The sequence below is a fragment of the Oncorhynchus gorbuscha genome, linkage group LG26 (genome assembly GCF_021184085.1).
Source record: "Oncorhynchus gorbuscha isolate QuinsamMale2020 ecotype Even-year linkage group LG26, OgorEven_v1.0, whole genome shotgun sequence".
Lineage (NCBI taxonomy): Eukaryota > Metazoa > Chordata > Actinopteri > Salmoniformes > Salmonidae > Oncorhynchus > Oncorhynchus gorbuscha.
In genome coordinates, this window is record NC_060198.1 from 16,007,023 (window position 1) to 16,024,940 (window position 17,918).

General features: G+C 43.3%; 2 protein-coding genes across 3 annotated transcripts; both read left to right on the top strand.

Moving 5' to 3' along the window:
- Positions 1-815: 815 nt before the first annotated feature.
- Positions 816-12,701, top strand: LOC124016396 (dispanin subfamily A member 2b-like). Of its 2 annotated transcripts, XM_046331956.1 has the most exons (3): positions 830-1,158; positions 1,566-1,725; positions 12,444-12,701. In XM_046331956.1, exons 1-2 carry the CDS (start codon positions 931-933, stop codon positions 1,719-1,721), a joined length of 384 nt encoding a protein of 127 aa, XP_046187912.1. In that variant the 5' UTR covers positions 830-930; the 3' UTR covers positions 1,722-1,725; positions 12,444-12,701. The 2 variants fall into 2 exon arrangements, with proteins under 2 accessions (XP_046187911.1, XP_046187912.1); XM_046331955.1 differs by lacking the exon at positions 12,444-12,701 and having other exon boundaries at positions 816-1,158; positions 1,566-1,978.
- On the top strand, positions 11,462-12,701 carry LOC124016397 (dispanin subfamily A member 2b-like). Its single transcript, XM_046331957.1, has 2 exons — positions 11,462-11,888; positions 12,296-12,701. The coding sequence occupies exons 1-2, from the start codon at positions 11,661-11,663 to the stop codon at positions 12,437-12,439; spliced, it is 372 nt and encodes a 123-aa protein (XP_046187913.1). The 5' UTR covers positions 11,462-11,660; the 3' UTR covers positions 12,440-12,701.
- Positions 12,702-17,918: the final 5,217 nt, after the last annotated feature.

The following is a 17,918-nucleotide window of genomic DNA, read 5'->3' on the forward strand; positions in this document are numbered from 1 at the left end:
CTTAGCATACTTCCAAAGTTGTGGCAAAATGGCTTAAGAACTACAAAGTCAAGGTATTGGAGTGGCCATCAATCCTATAGAAAATGTGTGGGCAGAACTGAAAAAGCGTGGGCGAGCAAGGAGGCCTACAAACCTGACTCGGTTACACCAGCTCTGTCAGGAGGAATGGGCCAAAATTCACCCAATTTATTGTGGGAAGCTTGTGGAAGGCTCCCTGAAATGTTTGACCCAAGATAAACAATTTAAAGACAATGCTACCAAATACTAATTGAGTGTATGTAAACTTCTGACCCACTGGGAATGTGATGAAAGAAATAAAAGCTGAAATAAATCATTCTCTCTACTATTATTCTGACATTTCACATTCTTAAAATAAAGTGGTGATCTTAACTGACCTAAGATAGGGAATTATTACTAGGATTAAATGTCAGGAATTGTGAAAAACTGAGTTTAAATGTATTTGGCTAAGGTGTGAGAGGAAGTCTAGTGTGAGAAGATGGAACTAGGTGAAACTTGGCAGACATTCTAACCAGTTAGAAGGCAAGATAGACAGACTGGTATACCACAGACAGAAGTGGTAATCCAGACACGACACAGGGGCTATAAAGCTGAAGCATCCGTTCATAATGTTTTCTCATGACCAAATATGGTAGTGACAGGAAGTCCAGTCAAATATATTTAGGTTTACACTCCCAAAAGCAGCACAAAAAGTTTGATAAACCTGCTATTGTGCAAGAGGGGGGGAGGGCCTCCAGAAATCAAAACATACACATTTACTGGAAACAGTGCTAATGACGCCATCGTTCACCACCCACTCCTCTTATAAACCCTCCACCTCACCTCACAAAAGAAACGTCTCGTTTGGTCTCACTTTCTCATTTGCACTAGAAGCTTTGAATATTTTTTAACACAAGGCTATATTCGCTTGCCATGGATCAACCACCATCGTACCAGCCAGAGTTTGTCCCAATGAAAGGAAATAAGTACATACGTCTTGAAGACACTCACGGAGCGCCCAAGTTCCAACATACCGTCGTCTTGGGACAGCCACAGCCCGTTGTACCTCAGCCCAGGGATCACATTATCTGGTCGCTTTGCAGCCTCGTGTACGGCAACCCATTCTGTCTCGGAATGTTAGCGGTGTATTTCTCCATAAAGGTGAGTTGGAATTCTCCTTATATAGCTTTTTATAGCAATGTCTGGTGTTGGTGCTTGTATTGTCTGGATTTTGAAATTGAGCAAGTTATTATATAGGCGACCAAGTTTGAACTATGGAAGGAGGACAAAATAACAATTATCTACATTTGCGTTTCGTTTTCTTGTTATCACACTGTTATAAAAATGTGTAGCCTATACTTCATTAATAGGCTCTATAGATCTTTACTACAAAATAACTATTTTATGGAGTATTAAACCACTAAGAGGGTAATTCATTACTGAGGTCATCTCATTAGTGTGAAATGTCATGTGTGCATGCTCTTAACTAATATGCATAGCTACATAAACACAATCAGTAACACATGAAGGATTCTATAATATAAATGATTCTACATTTTGTCTTCCAGTCCAGGGACAGGAAGATGGTTGGAGACTTGGAGGGAGCAAGAAAACATGGGAAGACTGCATGCTGCTTTAATACTGTGACTCTGACTTTGGCAATCCTCGGGCTGCTCTTCTTCTTCATCACCTACGGTATCATCGTCTACCAAGTTACACACTGAGGAGATCCAGTCTTTGCTTTTGTAAAAAGTGTTCATTTGAAATCTTGGCAGGTGTTATACATCTCTAGGATTGTGTCCTGATATACATTCCAGCTCATCTCTTTAAAACACACACGCCACAGATGTTCCTTCAGCACTGTGTACCAGATCTTATTTGCTCTTCTTTAGTTTTGTGTTTTAAGGACGCAAGATGATTCTTTTGAAGTTCCATTCAAATGTAATTTTTTATGAATAAATTCAACCTTTTTGTAAATGCATTACATTTCAGTTTTTATAGCTGTAAATTGATGTTAACGACTCTGTGAGACTCGTCCCATATAGACATACACTCACTTAACAAGAAAACAATTCCCATGGCTTTGTATTTACTTGGCAGAGACAGCGTAACAGAACTTGGCTCGGGTCAGCAATTAAACTGTTTACTGAATCTGAGAGGTCCATGAACATACATATCCTGACATGGCTTGTCTTTGTTGTCGCTCTCCAACCAAGTTTAAGCCACAATCTGTACTATTTATGGTTGCTAAGATTACTTGTCCTTGTGTGGTATAAAGATGTAGAAATTAGAGTATGTTGAACAACTTTATCAACCCAACTTCCGGGTTGGAGCGAGTGGTCGCATCGGCACTTCGCTCCCGCAGGTAGTATAACTTTTTCATTACATTTCATTACATTACATTATAGCACAACGGTTTGATTTGTCTAATCTTAGCAATTTCTTCTCAGCTAGCTACATAGCCGTCTTTGTATCAAAGATAATTGCGTAATTATCGTATTTCGCCGTCCTAACGTAGTCTTCACTAGCCAGCTAGCTAACGTCCACTGATTAGCTGCACTGGAGAAACTATTACACTCAACTGAACGACTTGATTAGTGTAGTGTTAGCTAGCTACATAGCTGTCTTTGCTGTCTTCGTATCTTCGTATCCAAGATAATTGTGTAGTTTAGGTTTAGAGTGTGTAGTCTTAGAGTGATTATCTTAATTTACCGAGGTTAGCTAGCCAGCTACTTGTCGTCCTTAACGTAGGAGACTCTGCTAGCTAGCCGACAGCTAGCCAACGTCTTCTGAATAGAACTCAACAACCCGGTCGCATTCACAGGTAGTATCACATTTTCATTTCATTTCATTACAGTACAACGGTTTGATTTGTTTGATCGTAGCTAGCTACATAGCTAGCTACATAGCCGTCTTTGTATCAAAGATAATTGTGTAGTCTAGAGCGATTTTCTAGGTTAGCTAGCCAGCTATTGTCGTTCTTTTAACGCAACGTAACGTAAACAACACTACTAGCTAGCCAGCTAGCCCCCGAATAGCAGCACTGCAGAAACTACTACACTCAACGGAACGACTTGATTAGTGTAGTGTCAACAACGCACCCACTGCCAGCTAGCCTACTTCAGCAGTACTGTATCATTTTAATCATTTTAGTCAATAAGATTCTTGCTACGTAAGCTTAACTTTCTGAACTTTCGAGACGTGTAGTCCACTTGTCATTCCAATCTCCTTTGCATTAGCGTAGCCTCTTCTGTAGCCTGTCAACTATGTGTCTGTCTATCCCTGTTCTCTCCTCTCTGCACAGACCATACAAACGCTCCACACCGCTTGGCAGCGGTGCTGAGGCGCTCCGCACTGCTAAAGCTAACTCTCTCTCCTCTACTCTCATCCTTCTAGATCTATCGGCTGCCTTCGATACTGTGAACCATCAGATCCTCCTCTCCACCCTCTCCGAGTTGGGCATCTCCGGCGCGGCCCACGCTTGGATTGCGTCCTACCTGACAGGTCGCTCCTACCAGGTGGCGTGGCGAGAATCTGTCTCCTCACCACGCGCTCTCACCACTGGTGTCTCCCAGGGCTCTGTTCTAGGCCCTCTCCTATTCTCGCTATACACCAAGTCACTTGGCTCTGTCATAACCTCACATGGTCTCTCCTATCATTGCTATGCAGACGACACACAATTAATCTTCTCCTTTCCCCCTTCTGATGACCAGGTGGCGAATCGCATCTCTGCATGTCTGGCAGACATATCAGTGTGGATGACGGATCACCACCTCAAGCTGAACCTCGGCAAGACGGAGCTGCTCTTCCTCCCGGGGAAGGACTGCCCGTTCCATGATCTCGCCATCACGGTTGACAACTCCATTGTGTCCTCCTCCCAGAGCGCTAAGAACCTTGGCGTGATCCTGGACAACACCCTGTCGTTCTCAACCAACATCAAGACGGTGGCCCGTTCCTGTAGGTTCATGCTCTACAACATCCGCAGAGTACGACCCTGCCTCACACAGGAAGCGGCGCAGGTCCTAATCCAGGCACTTGTCATCTCCCGTCTGGATTACTGCAACTCGCTGTTGGCTGGGCTCCCTGCCTGTGCCATTAAACCTCTTCAACTCATCCAGAACGCCGCAGCCAGTCTGGTGTTCAACCTTCCCAAGTTCTCTCACGTCACCCCGCTCCTCCGTTCTCTCCACTGGCTTCCAGTTGAAGCTCGCATCCGCTACAAGAGCATGGTGCTTGCCTACGGAGCTGTGAGGGGAACGGCACCTCAGTACCTCCAGGCTCTGATCAGGCCCTACACCCAAACAAGGGCACTGCGTTCATCCACCTCTGGCCTGCTCGCCTCCCTACCACTGAGGAAGTACAGCTCCCGCTCAGCCCAGTCAAAACTGTTCGCTGCTCTGGCCCCCCAATGGTGGAACAAACTCCCTCACGACGCCAGGACAGCGGAGTCAATCACCACCTTCCGGAGACACCTGAAACCCCACCTCTTTAAGGAATACCTAGGATAGGATAAGTAATCCCTCTCACCCCCCCCCTTTAGGATTTAGATGCACTATTGTAAAGTGACTGTTCCACTGGATGTCATAAGGTGAATGCACCAATTTGTAAGTCGCTCTGGATAAGAGCGTCTGCTAAATGACGTAAATGTAAATGTAACCCCAAGAATGATCAGTATTAGGTATTTTTGACTTATTACTCTGATACAACATCAACATCTGTTAATAATTTGTAAAAGTGGAATTTCCAGCGGTGTAGAAAGTCCAGGCCTGGTTTCCGGAGACAAGCCATGTTACCAGGAATCCCTGGCTGGCTGTGTCACAGTACTCTTGAATATCTATTTTCCCTCTGGAGAAATATACTGTGCAGGTTTGATGGGTAAAAAAAACACTATTCAATTCATGGCCCTGTTAAAATACTTACATTTATCATTCCTTCTATCCTTCCCCTTCTTTCTGCCTTATCTGACAAAGGTGGATTGGTGAAAGCAATAGCTGCAGACTTTATCCATTTATACACAGCAATTGCTTACTTTAAGATGGGGAGGAAGGAGACAGTAGGGCTTGTAACAAGGATGCATTTTTATAGGGATTCACACAGGTTTCCTCTTGTCAGTGTAGTTCTTGAAGGGAAGCAGATCAGTAGAGTGAGTTGATCTAGATCAGATGATTGGGACAAAGCTATATATATATATATAAACATCTCCAGGGAATGATGGCATTATCAGTGAATTCTATAAATATTTTCAGGAGGATATTAATTGAGTTTATATTCAATGTTGTAAGGAGGCAATTGATTTAGGGGTCCTGCCTGTTTCTATGACACAAGGCCTAATTTCTGTAATAACCAAACCAAACAAAGATTCTATGATGTTAGAGAATTGGAGACCAATCACATGAATGAACAATGATGGAGGGCTACTTGCATCCATCTTTGCAGAAAGACTTAAAAAAGGTCTTGACCAAATCATTGATGAAACCCAGTCTGGTTTTTATTAAGGGCAGACATATATGTAATAGTATTCTACTAGTATTGGACTTGATAGACGACAATGAGCACACTATGGAAGATAGCTTAATTTTATTTGTAGACTTTTACAAGGCATTTGATACCGTTAAACATTATTTTATTTTTGAGACTGTTCGATTGTTTGGTTTTGGTCAATATTTTCAAAGTGTAATTAAGACACTTTACAATAGTAAAGTCTCTGTTAAATTACCCCATGGAACTTCAAAGATTGGACATTAGACGTGGAATTAAACAGGAATGCCCAATTTCTCCTTTCTTATTTTTATTGGTCACACAAGTTATGGCACCGCATATAAATAAGGATAGTTTTAGGGGTATTCAGATACAAGACAAAGAGATAAAATGTTCACAATTGGCTGACGACACCACCATTTTTTTGAAAGATCATAATGAAGTCAAGAAAGCTATTGAGTGTATTAATGCCTTCACACATGTATCAGGTTTATCTCTGAATATTAGGAAATGTGAATTATTTGCTTTGAAAAGATGTGACTTAAACCTAGTATGTAATATCCCTGTAAAAGATGTGATCACATATCTTGGTATTACAGTTAGCAAAGATCAGAAAGAAAGGGCCAACTTACATTTCTCTCCTGTTGTAGAGAACATCGGAAAGATATTTAACTCCTGGTTATTAAGAGATCTTTCTTTATCTGGACATGTGCTTTTATCAAAATCTGAAGGTCTGTCCAGATGAGTTTATACCTCCCTTGTCTTGGATGTTCCTCTGTCAGTAACTAAAATGGTTGACACTAAATTATTTAACTTCATATGGAGGAATAAACCTCATTATTTAAGAAAAGCGATAATATGTAGCACCCAAGGTGAGGGAGGGTTGAATACTCTGGATTTTAAAACCTCTAATATAATATTTAAGATTAAATGGATACAAAACTATTTAAGAGATTGTCACGACTCCTACCGAAGGTGGCTCCTCTTCCTGTTCGGGTGGTGCTCGGCAGTCGTCGTCACCGGTCTACTAGCTGCCACCATTCCCTTTTCTAATTTTCTGTTTTGTGTCTTTCTGCACCTGACAGAACTGTTTCGGTTTTCGTTCATTCTCTTTGTTATTTTTGTTATTTCAGTGTTCAGTTCTAATAAAAGCATGAACACATACCACGCTGCAACTTGGTCCTCTCCTTCCAACATCTGTTACAGAACTACCCACCACCAAAGGACCAAGCTGCGTGGCCAGGAGGAGCAGGAATCCTGGGCCCGGGAGAAGAGAGAATGGAGGACATCGTGGATATGGGAGGAGGTGATGGCAGGGGACAAGACCCTGCCATGGAAACAGGCTGAAGTAACGAGGGAGGAACAACTTTGCTACCAGGAGTCACAGCAATGAAGCAGACACGAGAGGCAGCCCCCCAAAAATTGGGGGCACATGGGGAGTGTGGCGGAGTCAGGATTCAGACCTGAGCCAACTCCCCGTGCTCACCGTAAGGAGCTGAGGATGGAACCAGAGCCAGTCGGGGTGAAATTGGAGGTGAGCGAAGGGAGCGAGGCAGAGACAGTGAAGGAGTTGATGGGGAGATTGGAGGAGAGAGTAATGAAAGAGTTGCTGTGTTGGTGCATGAGGGACGACATCCGCCCAACAGAGCGTGTCCTCGATTTGATGTCACCTGAGTCAGCTCTCCATACTCGTCCTGAGGTGCGTGCTAGCCGTCTGGTGAAGACTGCCAGTCCCACGCATCAGGCCTCCTGTGCGCCTCCCCAGCCCTGCACGTCTTGTGCCAGCCCTGCTCTCCAGACTTCCAGTACGTCTCCTCGGGCCAGGATATCCTACGCCGGCTCTGCGCACTGTGTCTCCAGTGCGTCTGCACAGCCCATTGCGTCCTGGCCTGCGCCCCGCATGTGCCGGGCCAAAGTCACCATCCAGCCAGGACTGGTTGTGCAGGCTCTTAGCTCGAGACTTCCAGTGTGCCTCCATGGTCCGGTCTATCCTGTTCCTCCTCCACGGACCAGGCCTCCAGTAGGTCTCCACAGCCTGGTGAGTCCTTTGCCTGCTCCCAGAGCCAGGTCTCCTGTGTGTCTCCCCATCCTGGTGAGTCCTGTGCCTGCAGCCTGTCCGGAGCTGCCAGAGTCGCCCTCCTGTCCGGAGCTGCCAGATTCCTTAAAGAGACCTTAGAAAGGTGTTATGATATGAGTTTCCAAGGAATTATATGGCAAAGATGCACTTCACTGTGCCCTGAATGCTATTGAAAATGGACAGGGCATTAAGGTAGATACCCGTGATTTTAATGTATCAAGCACAAGGTAAGTCTTAGATGCACAGGACACAGATGATTGGAGTCTTACAATATTTATTCATCCAAAAAGGTGTAGGCAACACAATGGTCGTGTACAGGCGAAAGGTCAAAACCAGTTCTGAGTACAATATGGCAGATTCAAGATCAGGGCAGGCAGGATGACCAGGCAGGTTGGGAAGTATTCCGGAGTCAGGCAGAGGTCAAAACTGGAAAGACTGGTTGACTTGACTAAACATACAAGACGAACTGGCACAGAGAGACAGGAAACACAGGGATAAATACACTGGGGAAAATAAGCGACACCTGGAGGGGGTGGAGACAATCACAGGGACAGGTGAAACAGATCAGGGCATGACATAATGTGCCACACAAAACCCTGAGGCGCCACCAAGACAAGCAGGTCAAAACCCCAGGCCACGGTCATTTGGGTGGGTTACCAGTCTTCATTAGCTCTTTCAAATGTGACCTAGTGAGTCATATCCCAAAAATGTAAAGAGCCCTTTTTGGACTTACATCATGTGATGTGAAAATGTACCTTTGACCTAGCGGAGAGGAAGGCTTTTGGCAGGCATAGACAGGCTTTTATAGTTTTATGAAGCGGCACCTAGGGTAGCTGGGCAAAATGCCCCTTTGCTAAAAGAAATCTATTGTATTATATATAACTACAAGTCTGTTAAAGTCTGTTTGTGGCAGCAATTAGACATTGATCTTATGGGGGGGGGGGGTCTTACCCCATGTTACCCTGTGGTTGCTAGTTAGACTATTGCAAAACTGGACAAATGATCCACTTACTACTATTGTCACTAGGAATGGTAGATAGAGGGCAGGGATAGACTGGTATTTGTGCTGAGTCAAAAATAGTCATATTTATTTATTACAAATTATTTAAAAAATGACATTAAATGCACTATGTATTATGTGCGTTAAATGCTGTAACACAGAATAAAACAATAGAAGTCCAATGATGGTAGTGACTGCCCATTACTGCTTATCACTTACAGCTGAAGTCGCAAGTTTACATACACTTAGGTTGGAGTCATTAAAACTCGTTTTTCAACCACTCCACAAATGTCTTGATAACAAAACTATAGTTTTGGCAAGTCGGTTAGGACATCTACTTGGTGCATGATTCCCTGATTGAGAATCATACTTAGGTAGCCTGGTTTCACTTTTGAGTTGTGGGTGTTTGTCTTCCGTGTCAGTGCTTGTTGCCACACGGGACTGTTTTGTTTATTCACGTTTATTGTTTTGTTCCAGTGTTCTGTTGTGTTTTGATTAAACATTATGGACACTTACCACGCTGCGCATTGGTCCTCCAATCCTTCTCGCTACTCCTCCTCAGAAGAGGAGGATGAGATCCGTTACAGAAACACCCACCACCAAAGGACCAAGCAGCGTGGTAACGGGCAGCAGCAGCGGTCGCAGGACTCCTGGACATGGGAGGAGATTCTGGACGGCAAGGGAACATGGGCACAGCCGGGAGAATATCGCCACCCCAAGGCAGGGCTAGAGGCAGCGAAAGTCGAGAGGCGGCGTTATGAGGAGGCAGCACGGCTGGAAGCCAGAGAGGCGGCCCCAAAACATTCTTGGGGGCGAAGTCAGGTAGGAGACCTGCGCCAACTTCCCGTGCTTACCGGAGAGCAAGAGAGACCGGGCAGGCACCGTGTTATACGGTGGACCGCCGTTGTGTCCCCAGTACGCGTGCTTAGCCCGGTGCTGTACATTGCAGCGCCTCGTATCGGCCGGGCTAGAGTGGGCATCGAGCCAGGTGCCATGAAGCCGGCTCAGCGCATCTGGTCTCCAGTGCATCTCCTCGGGCCAGGGTGTACATGGCACCAGCCTTACGCATGGTGTCCCCGTTTCGCCAGCACAGCCCAGTGCGGGCTATTCCACTTCGCCGCACTGGCCTGGGTATGGTGAGCATTCAACCAGGTAAGGTTGGGCAGGCTCGGTGCTCAAGAGCTCCAGTGCGCCTTCACGGTCCGGTCTATCTGGTGCCAACTCCACGCACCAGCCCTCCGGTGGCAGCCCCCCCGCACCAGGCTGTCTCTACGTCTTCTACCTACAGGTGCTCCTGCCTGTCCAGCTCTACCAGAGCCTTCCTCCTCCCCAGCGCTGGCAGAGTCTCCCGTCTGTCCTGAGCTGCCAGAGTCTCCCGTCTGTCCTGAGCTGCCAGAGTCTCCCGTCTGTCCTGAGCTGCCAGAGTCTCCCGTCTGTCCTGAGCTGCCAGAGTCTCCCGTCTGTCCTGAGCTGCCAGTCTCCCGTCTGTCCTGAGCTGCCAGAGTCGCCATTCTGTCCTGAGCTGCCGGAGCCGTCAGTCAGCCAGGGGCTGCCAGAGCCGTCAGTCAGCCAGGAGCTGCCAGAGCCGTCAGTCAGCCAGGAGCTGCCAGAGCCGTCCGTCAGCCAGGAGCTGCCATGCCAGAGCCGTCCGTCAGCCAGCAGCTGCCAGAGCCGTCCGTCAGCCTGCAGCTACCAGAATCACCCTTCACTCCGGAGCTGCCGGAATCTCCCTTCCGTCCGGTGCTGCCGGAATCTCCCGTCCATTTGGGACCCGTGGCTAGGGTCCCCAGTCCAAGGTCGGCGGCGAGGATCGCCGCTCTAAAGAGGCCACGGAGGCGGGCTAAGAGGCGGACAAGGACTATGATGAAGGGGGGGTCAACATCCCGCGCCAGAGCCGCCACCGCGGACAGACACCCACCCAGACCCTCCCCTATAGGTTCAGGCAGGGAATTGTTACTAGGATTAAATGTCAGGACTTGTGAAAAACTGAGTATAAATGTACTTGGCTAAGGTGTATGTAAACTTTCAACTTCAACTCTAATAATTAACATGACTTTAAATATTTGTTTTATTTTATTACTTTATTATTTCATTACAAGTCATCTCATCTCTGTAGAGCTGCTGCCTATGTTGTCTGACAAAATCACAATTTGAGTAGTGATTTCAAAGTAAATAAGGCATACTTTTATGACTGCTGAACACCAACTATCAGTCACTTAGTTCATGCATTTTCAGGCTCGCGAAGCAACTGATTTTTATCACTCGAAATTGTGTCTAATCTATTGATTTTACCACAGGTGTTCTCAAGTCAACTTGTAGAAGCATCTCAAGAATGGTCAATGGAAAAAGGTTGCACCTGATCTCAATTTCGAGTCTCTTAGCAAAGGGTCTGAATACTTATGTAAATGAGGTTTTTCAGTTTTTGTATACATTTCTAAAACACTGTTTTCACTTTGTCATTATGTGGTATTGTGTGTAGATTGATGAAGCCATTTTTTATGTAATCAATTTTAGAATAAGGCTGTAACATAACAACAACAAAAAAGTCAAGGGGTCTGAATACTTTCCGAATGCACTGTACCACAGACAGAAGTGGTAACCCAGACACGTCAAGAACATATTTTGGTGAGAGGAAGTCTAGTCCCGGGTAGTGTGAGAAGATGGAACTAGGTGAAACTTGGCAGACATTCTAACCAGTTAGAGGGCAAGATAGACAGACTGGTATACCACAGACAGAAGTGGTAACCCAGACACGTCACAGGGGCTATAAAGCTGAAGCATCCGTTCATAACGTTTTCTCATGACCAAATATGGTAGTGACAGGAAGTCCAGTCAAAATATCTTTGGGTATACACTCCCAAAAGCAGCACAAAAAGTTTGACAAACCTGCTATTGTGCAAGAGAGGGGGAGGGCCTCCAGAAATCAAAACATACACATTTACTGGAAACAGTGCTAATGACGCCATCGTTCACCACACACTCCTCTTATAAACCCTCCACCTCACCTCACAAAAGAAACGTCTCGTTGGGTCTCACTTTCTCGTTTGCACTAGAAGCTTTGATTATTTTTTTAACACGAGGCTAAATAAGTAGCTATATTCGCTTGCCATGGATCAACCACCATCGTACCAGCCAGAGTTTGTCCCAATGAAAGGAAATAAGTACATGCGTCTTGAAGACACTCACGGAGCGCCCAAGTTCCAACATACCGTCGTCTTGGGACAGCCGAAGCCCGTTGTACCTCAGCCCAGGGATCACATTATCTGGTCGCTTTGCAGCCTCGTGTACGGCAACCCATTCTGTCTCGGAATGTTAGCGGTGTATTTCTCCATAAAGGTGAGTTGGAATTCTCCTTATATAGCTTTTTATAGCAATGTCTGGTGTTGGTGCTTGTATTGTCTGGATTTTGAAGTCGAGCAAGTTATTATATAGGCGACCAACTTTGAACTATGGAAGGAGGACAGCATAACAATTATCTACATTTGCGTTTCGTTTTCTTGTTATCACACTGTTATAAAAATGTGTAGCCTATACTTCATCTATAGGCTCTATAGATCTTTACTACAAAATAACTATTTTATGGAGTATTAAATCCCTAAGAGGGTAATTCATTACTGAGGTCATCTCATTAGTGTGAAATGTCATGTGTGCATGTTGTTAACTAATATGCATAGCTACATAAACACAATCAGCAACACATGAAGGATTCTATAATATAAATGATTCTACATTTTGTCTTCCAGTCCAGGGACAGGAAGATGGTTGGAGACTTGGAGGGAGCAAGAAAACACGGGAAGACTGCATGCTGCTTTAATACTGTGACTCTGACTTTGGCAATCCTCGGGCTGCTCTTCTTCTTCATCATCGTCTACCAAGTTACACACTGAGGAGATCCAGTCTTTGCTTTTGTAAAAAGTGTTCATTTGAAATCTTGGCAGGTGCTATACACCTCTAGGATTGTGTCCTGATACATTTCAGCTCATCTCTTAAAACACACACACACACACACCACAGATGTTCCTTCAGCACTGTGTACCAGATCTTATTTGCTCTTCTTTAGTTTTGTGTTTTAAGGACGCAAGATGATTCTTTTGAAGTTCCATTCAAATGTAATTTTTTATGAATAAATTAAACCTTTTTGTAAATGCATTACATTTCAGTTTTTATAGCTGTGAATGGATGTTAACGACTCTGTGAGACTCATCCCATATAGACATACACTCACTTAACAAGAAAACAATTCCCATGGCTTTGTATTTACTTGGCAGAGACAGCGTAACAGAACTTGGCTCGGGTCAGCAATTAAAATGTTTACTGAATCTGAGAGGTCCATGAACATACATATCCTGACATGGCTTGTCTTTGTTATCGCTCTCCAACCAAGTTTAAGCCATAATCTGTACTATTTATGGTTGCTAAGATTACTTGTCCTTGTGTGATATAAAGATGTAGGAATTAGAGTATGTTGAACAACTTTATCAACCCCAAGAATGAACAGTATTAGGTATTTTTGACCTATTACTCTGATTCAACATCTGTTAATAATTTGTAAAAGTGGAATTTCCAGCAGTGTAGAAAGTCCAGGCCTGGTTTCCAGAGACAAGGTAAGTTACCAGGAATCCCTGGCTGGCTGTGTCACAGTACTCTTGAATATCTATTTTCCCTCTGGAGAAATATGCTGTGTAGGTTTGTTGGGTAAAAAAAACACTATTCAATTCATGGCCCTGTTAAAATACTTACATTTATCATTCAGCAGGGCTTGTAACAAGGATGCAAATTTATAGGGATTCACACAGGTTTCCTCTTGTCAGTATAGTTCTCGAAGGAAAGCAGATCAGTAGAGTGAATTGAACTAGATCAGATGATTGGGACAAAGCTAAAAATAAATAGTGTGAGCTGGGGGCCATTTTCAGGCTTCTTGCAAAGCTCGATAGCCTGCAGAGTTCTGGGCCCTTTCGGGGCTAAAAGGAGGAGAGACTATGGCTTAATGTTTTTATGCCAAGAGTGTGCCAAGCTGTCATCAAGGCAAAGGGTGGCTACTTTGAAGAATCTCAAATATAAAATATATTTAGAGTTGTTTCAAAGGATCGGATCCTTAATTTTAAAAAATATATATCTTATGTAATATGATATATCCAAATCTAACTGCCTGTAGCTCAGGACCTGAGGCAAGGATATGCATATTCTTATACTTTTATTTCATACCATTTTAAAGAAAATAATTTCTAGCTGCCATCCATATGTTTCCACCGTGCTGTGATGTTTAAAAAACCTTTCTATTCTCAGAGTATTATTATATGATTGATCGACTGATTGACTTTTCCAATCACACAGCAGTGCTATTTGCAGAGTTAGCTGCAAGTAAATGTTGCAATTTTTCAGCCTTTCCTCTGCCTGCGACCAAAAACAAGCTGCATATGGGCATTACCACAACAAGTGATCTGATGATTCTATCTCTTCGCAGCACAATGTGCAGAGCTGGGATGGTTGTATCCCCCATCTATAACATTCTATTAGTTGCAAGAATTTTGTATAATAATTTAAATAGAAAAACTCTACATTTGGAATCTGTCATCATTTTGTGTATAAGTTCATAAACCACGTGCCATGGAATCGGTACATCGAAAATCTCCCAACTATTTTGCAACCTTTATGGTGCAGCTGTGAATTTTTTGGTCCTTAAATTAAACAGGTATACTTTTATTTATTTTTAAAAATGTATTTAGCCGATTTTGCTCTTTAATACTGGGCCGACAAACAAATTCCTCACCTTCTCCACGTTCCACTTGCCTCCTCCGTGTTTGCGGTAATGCTGCAAACAGTTCGTTGTCATTTTGGATAGAGCAGACATTTCCACATTTCCCTACAAACTATGGGTATTGATCATATTCCGGCTCTAGAAAAGGGGACCATCTTAATCAGTTAAACCATAGGGAAAGTTTTTGGATTTACAAACTACAGGCCACTAAATACCCTGGTTTAAATGAAGATATGGATTTACAAACTACAGGCCACTAAATACCCTGGTTTAAATTAAGATATGGATTTACAAACTACAGGCCACTAAATACCCTGGTTTAAATTAAGATATGGATTTACAAACTACAGGCCACTAAATACCCTGGTTTAAATGAAGATATGGATTTCTCACCCTTCCTGTAGGGTCGTGATGGGTCCATTTGCTGTCATCTAGTGGACATTTTGCTCAATTGGCCTCATCTATGGTTAGACTGTTGTTGTTCATGTTTTGCTGTGTTCTAGTGTACTATGGAATATCTAGCTCTTATTCTTGACACTTCTCCCAGTCATATTTAAGGTTAGAACTACCTTTTAGTGTTCTGATACTTCTAGTTTGGAGTTGTATTTTTATGGTAACATAGCTACAGTATTTCACCTTTTAATGTGTATAGTATTGCTTACTAGGTGTGTCCAATCAATTGTGTAACCACTCCCGCTATCCAATTAGGGCTAATTGAAAAGCTGTTAAAAAAGAGGACCTTGTATTCCTTTTTTTGTACTCCCTGGCGAAGGCCATGCAGCCGAAACACGTCGGTTTAAAAAAAAAAAAAAAAACGTTGTTTCTATTGAACATGCCATAGTAAAAGGCATTTTAATCAATTATATGAAGAGTGCCTTGGTCCTCCTTTCTTTTTGATGCACTGTATATGTAACTTGAAATCACCGGAGATCACAATTTTGTTATAATTTGGATGAATGATTAACAGAAATTCTGAGAAATCAGCTAAGCAAAGTGGGACATGGCTTTCGAGGTCTATAGAGGGTTTCGACAAGCACAGATAATTGTCATTTTAACAATACAGCATGATGTTTAAAGTAACTGAGGTGACCGACAGGTGTCCCTGCCATTTAGAGCATTTGAGAAATAGTGACTGTCCCTCCACCTTTTTTCTTTCTCCCTTGTCTCAAAGAATTAAAAGATCTATAGTTTGGTGAAGCTTCAATAAGACAAGTTTCAGTTAGAAACATACAGTTCTAGATTGTGCTCTGAAATAAGTTTTATTAGAGTGATCTAACATTAAATAGTCCCATCCTTATGTTGACAGGGATGCCCGGTCTTTAAGGAAGCTGCCTTGAAATAGTTAATGCAACAGGCACAATATTTCTCACATTTTATCCAGGCTGTTTTTGTGGTCTAGATAACACCCGTGTGAAGCTAGCCACAATAAGGATGAACCACGATAGAGGAATTTTCAGTTCACCATTAAAAAACGAAGGGGGGGGGTAGTGTTAATGGTGGACATACTGAAAAGACAGGGCAAACAACAAAACACAAACTGTCACATGCGCCGAATACAACATGTGTAGACTTTACTGTGAAATGCTAACTTACAAGCCCTTAACTCTTCTTGAACTGCACTGTTGGTTAAGAAAATATTTACAGAATAAGCGAAAGTAAAAAATTATAAAAAAGTAACACACTAACGAGGCTATATACAGGGGTTACCGGTATCGAGTCAGTGTGCAGGGGTACAGGTTAGTTGAGGTAATTTGTACATGTAGGCAGGGGTGAAGTGACTATGCATAGATAATAAATAGCGAATAGCAGCAGTGTATAAAACAAATGGGGTGGTCAATGTAAAGAGTCCGGAGGCCATTTTATTAATTGTTCAGCAGTGTTATGGCTTGGGAGTAGAAGCTGTTAAGGAGCCTTTTGGTCCTAGACTTGGCGCTCCGGTACTGCTTGCCGTGTGGTAGCAGAGAAAACAGTCTATGACTAAGGTGACTGGAGTCTCTGACAAGTTTATGGGCTTTCCACTGACACCGCCTATTATGTAGGTCCTGGATGGCAGGAAGCTTGGCCCCAGTGATGTACTGGGCCGTACGCACTACCCTCTGTAGCGCCTTACGGTCAGTTACCATACCAGGCAGTGATGCAACCGGTCAGGATGCTCTCAATGGTGCAGCTGAAGACATTTGAGGATCTGGAGACCCATGCCAAATCTTTTCAGTCTCCTGAGGGGAGACTCTCTTGGTGTGTTTGGATCATGATAGTTCGTTTGTGATGTAGACACCGCTCCACTACAGCCCCATCGATTAATGGGGGACTTTTCGGCCCGCATTTTCAAGTAGTCCACGATCAACTCCTTTGTCTTTCTCACATTGAGGCTGTCTCATCGTTGTCGGTGATCAGGCCTACCACTGTTGTGCCATCAGCAAACTCAATGATGGTGTTGGAGTTGTGTTTGGCCACGCAGTCATGGGTGAATAGGGAGTACAGGAGGGGACTATGTACACACTCCTGATGGGTCCCAGTGTTGAGAATCAGCGTGGCAGACATGTAAAGCATTGCTGTGAATGAAGCATTTCTGAATATGAGTCCTGTATATGACATGTATAGTATGAGGTCCTTATTTTATTTTTTAAGACTTTGAGAGTATGGAAACCCAAGTCACAATGGCCCTGTAAACACTCAGGTTGTACAACACATTTGACAATGTTAATTATAATAAAAAATGTTTTATGAGTTTGTCTGCACACCCTTTTTTTTACACAATCATGTCAAATTTGTTGTAAGCTACATCAGTTGTACAATCTGAGAATGTACAGGGCAGATGTCTGCAAAACGTTACCTTTAATAAATAAGCAATAGTCTATTGTACACCGTCTAACTTTTGCGGTCCCCTTTTGGTTTGGAGTGGGACAACAGCATTACGTTTAATGCGTAGGGCAGGGGTAATTCAACTCTTACCCTTCAAGGTCCAGACCCTGCTGCTTTTCTGTTCTACTTGATAATTAATTGTACACACCTGGTGTCCCAGGTCTAAATCACTCCCTGATTAGAGGGGGACAATGAAAAAAAAAAAGCAGTGGAACTGGCTTCGAGGTCCAGAGTTGAGTGAGGGGAATAGGCGATTTACTTCAAACCATGAAATCCAAAATGTAACAATCAAATATTTGTGCAAACAAGCAACAAATAATGCAGTGGTGTGCTGCATCATAACTATCAAGCTGAACAACAATTGTAAAAATAAATAAAAAGTTAGCCTAGCAACTGGTTGCAACATGACACAATAAGTAATTTTAATTTTATTTTACTGAGAAGCTAGTACCCTTTCATATTTTACACAAATGCATTACAAAAGCTCTGATTTATGTTTGACATCGTCAACGTATCCAATTGGGCACAAACGTCAATTCAATGTCTATTACACGCTGTTTCAATGTCATTTCATATAAATGACGTGGAAACAATTCTGATTCAACCAGTGTGGTCCAGTGGGATAATATTCAAAATAGGTTAAGCTGGTTTACCCAAAGGAAACACAAGACTCCTTTTAATCAGTTGCAGATGAAGTTAAACTGCATTGGGGATTAATTCAGAATGCTTATGCTATATTGGAAGTG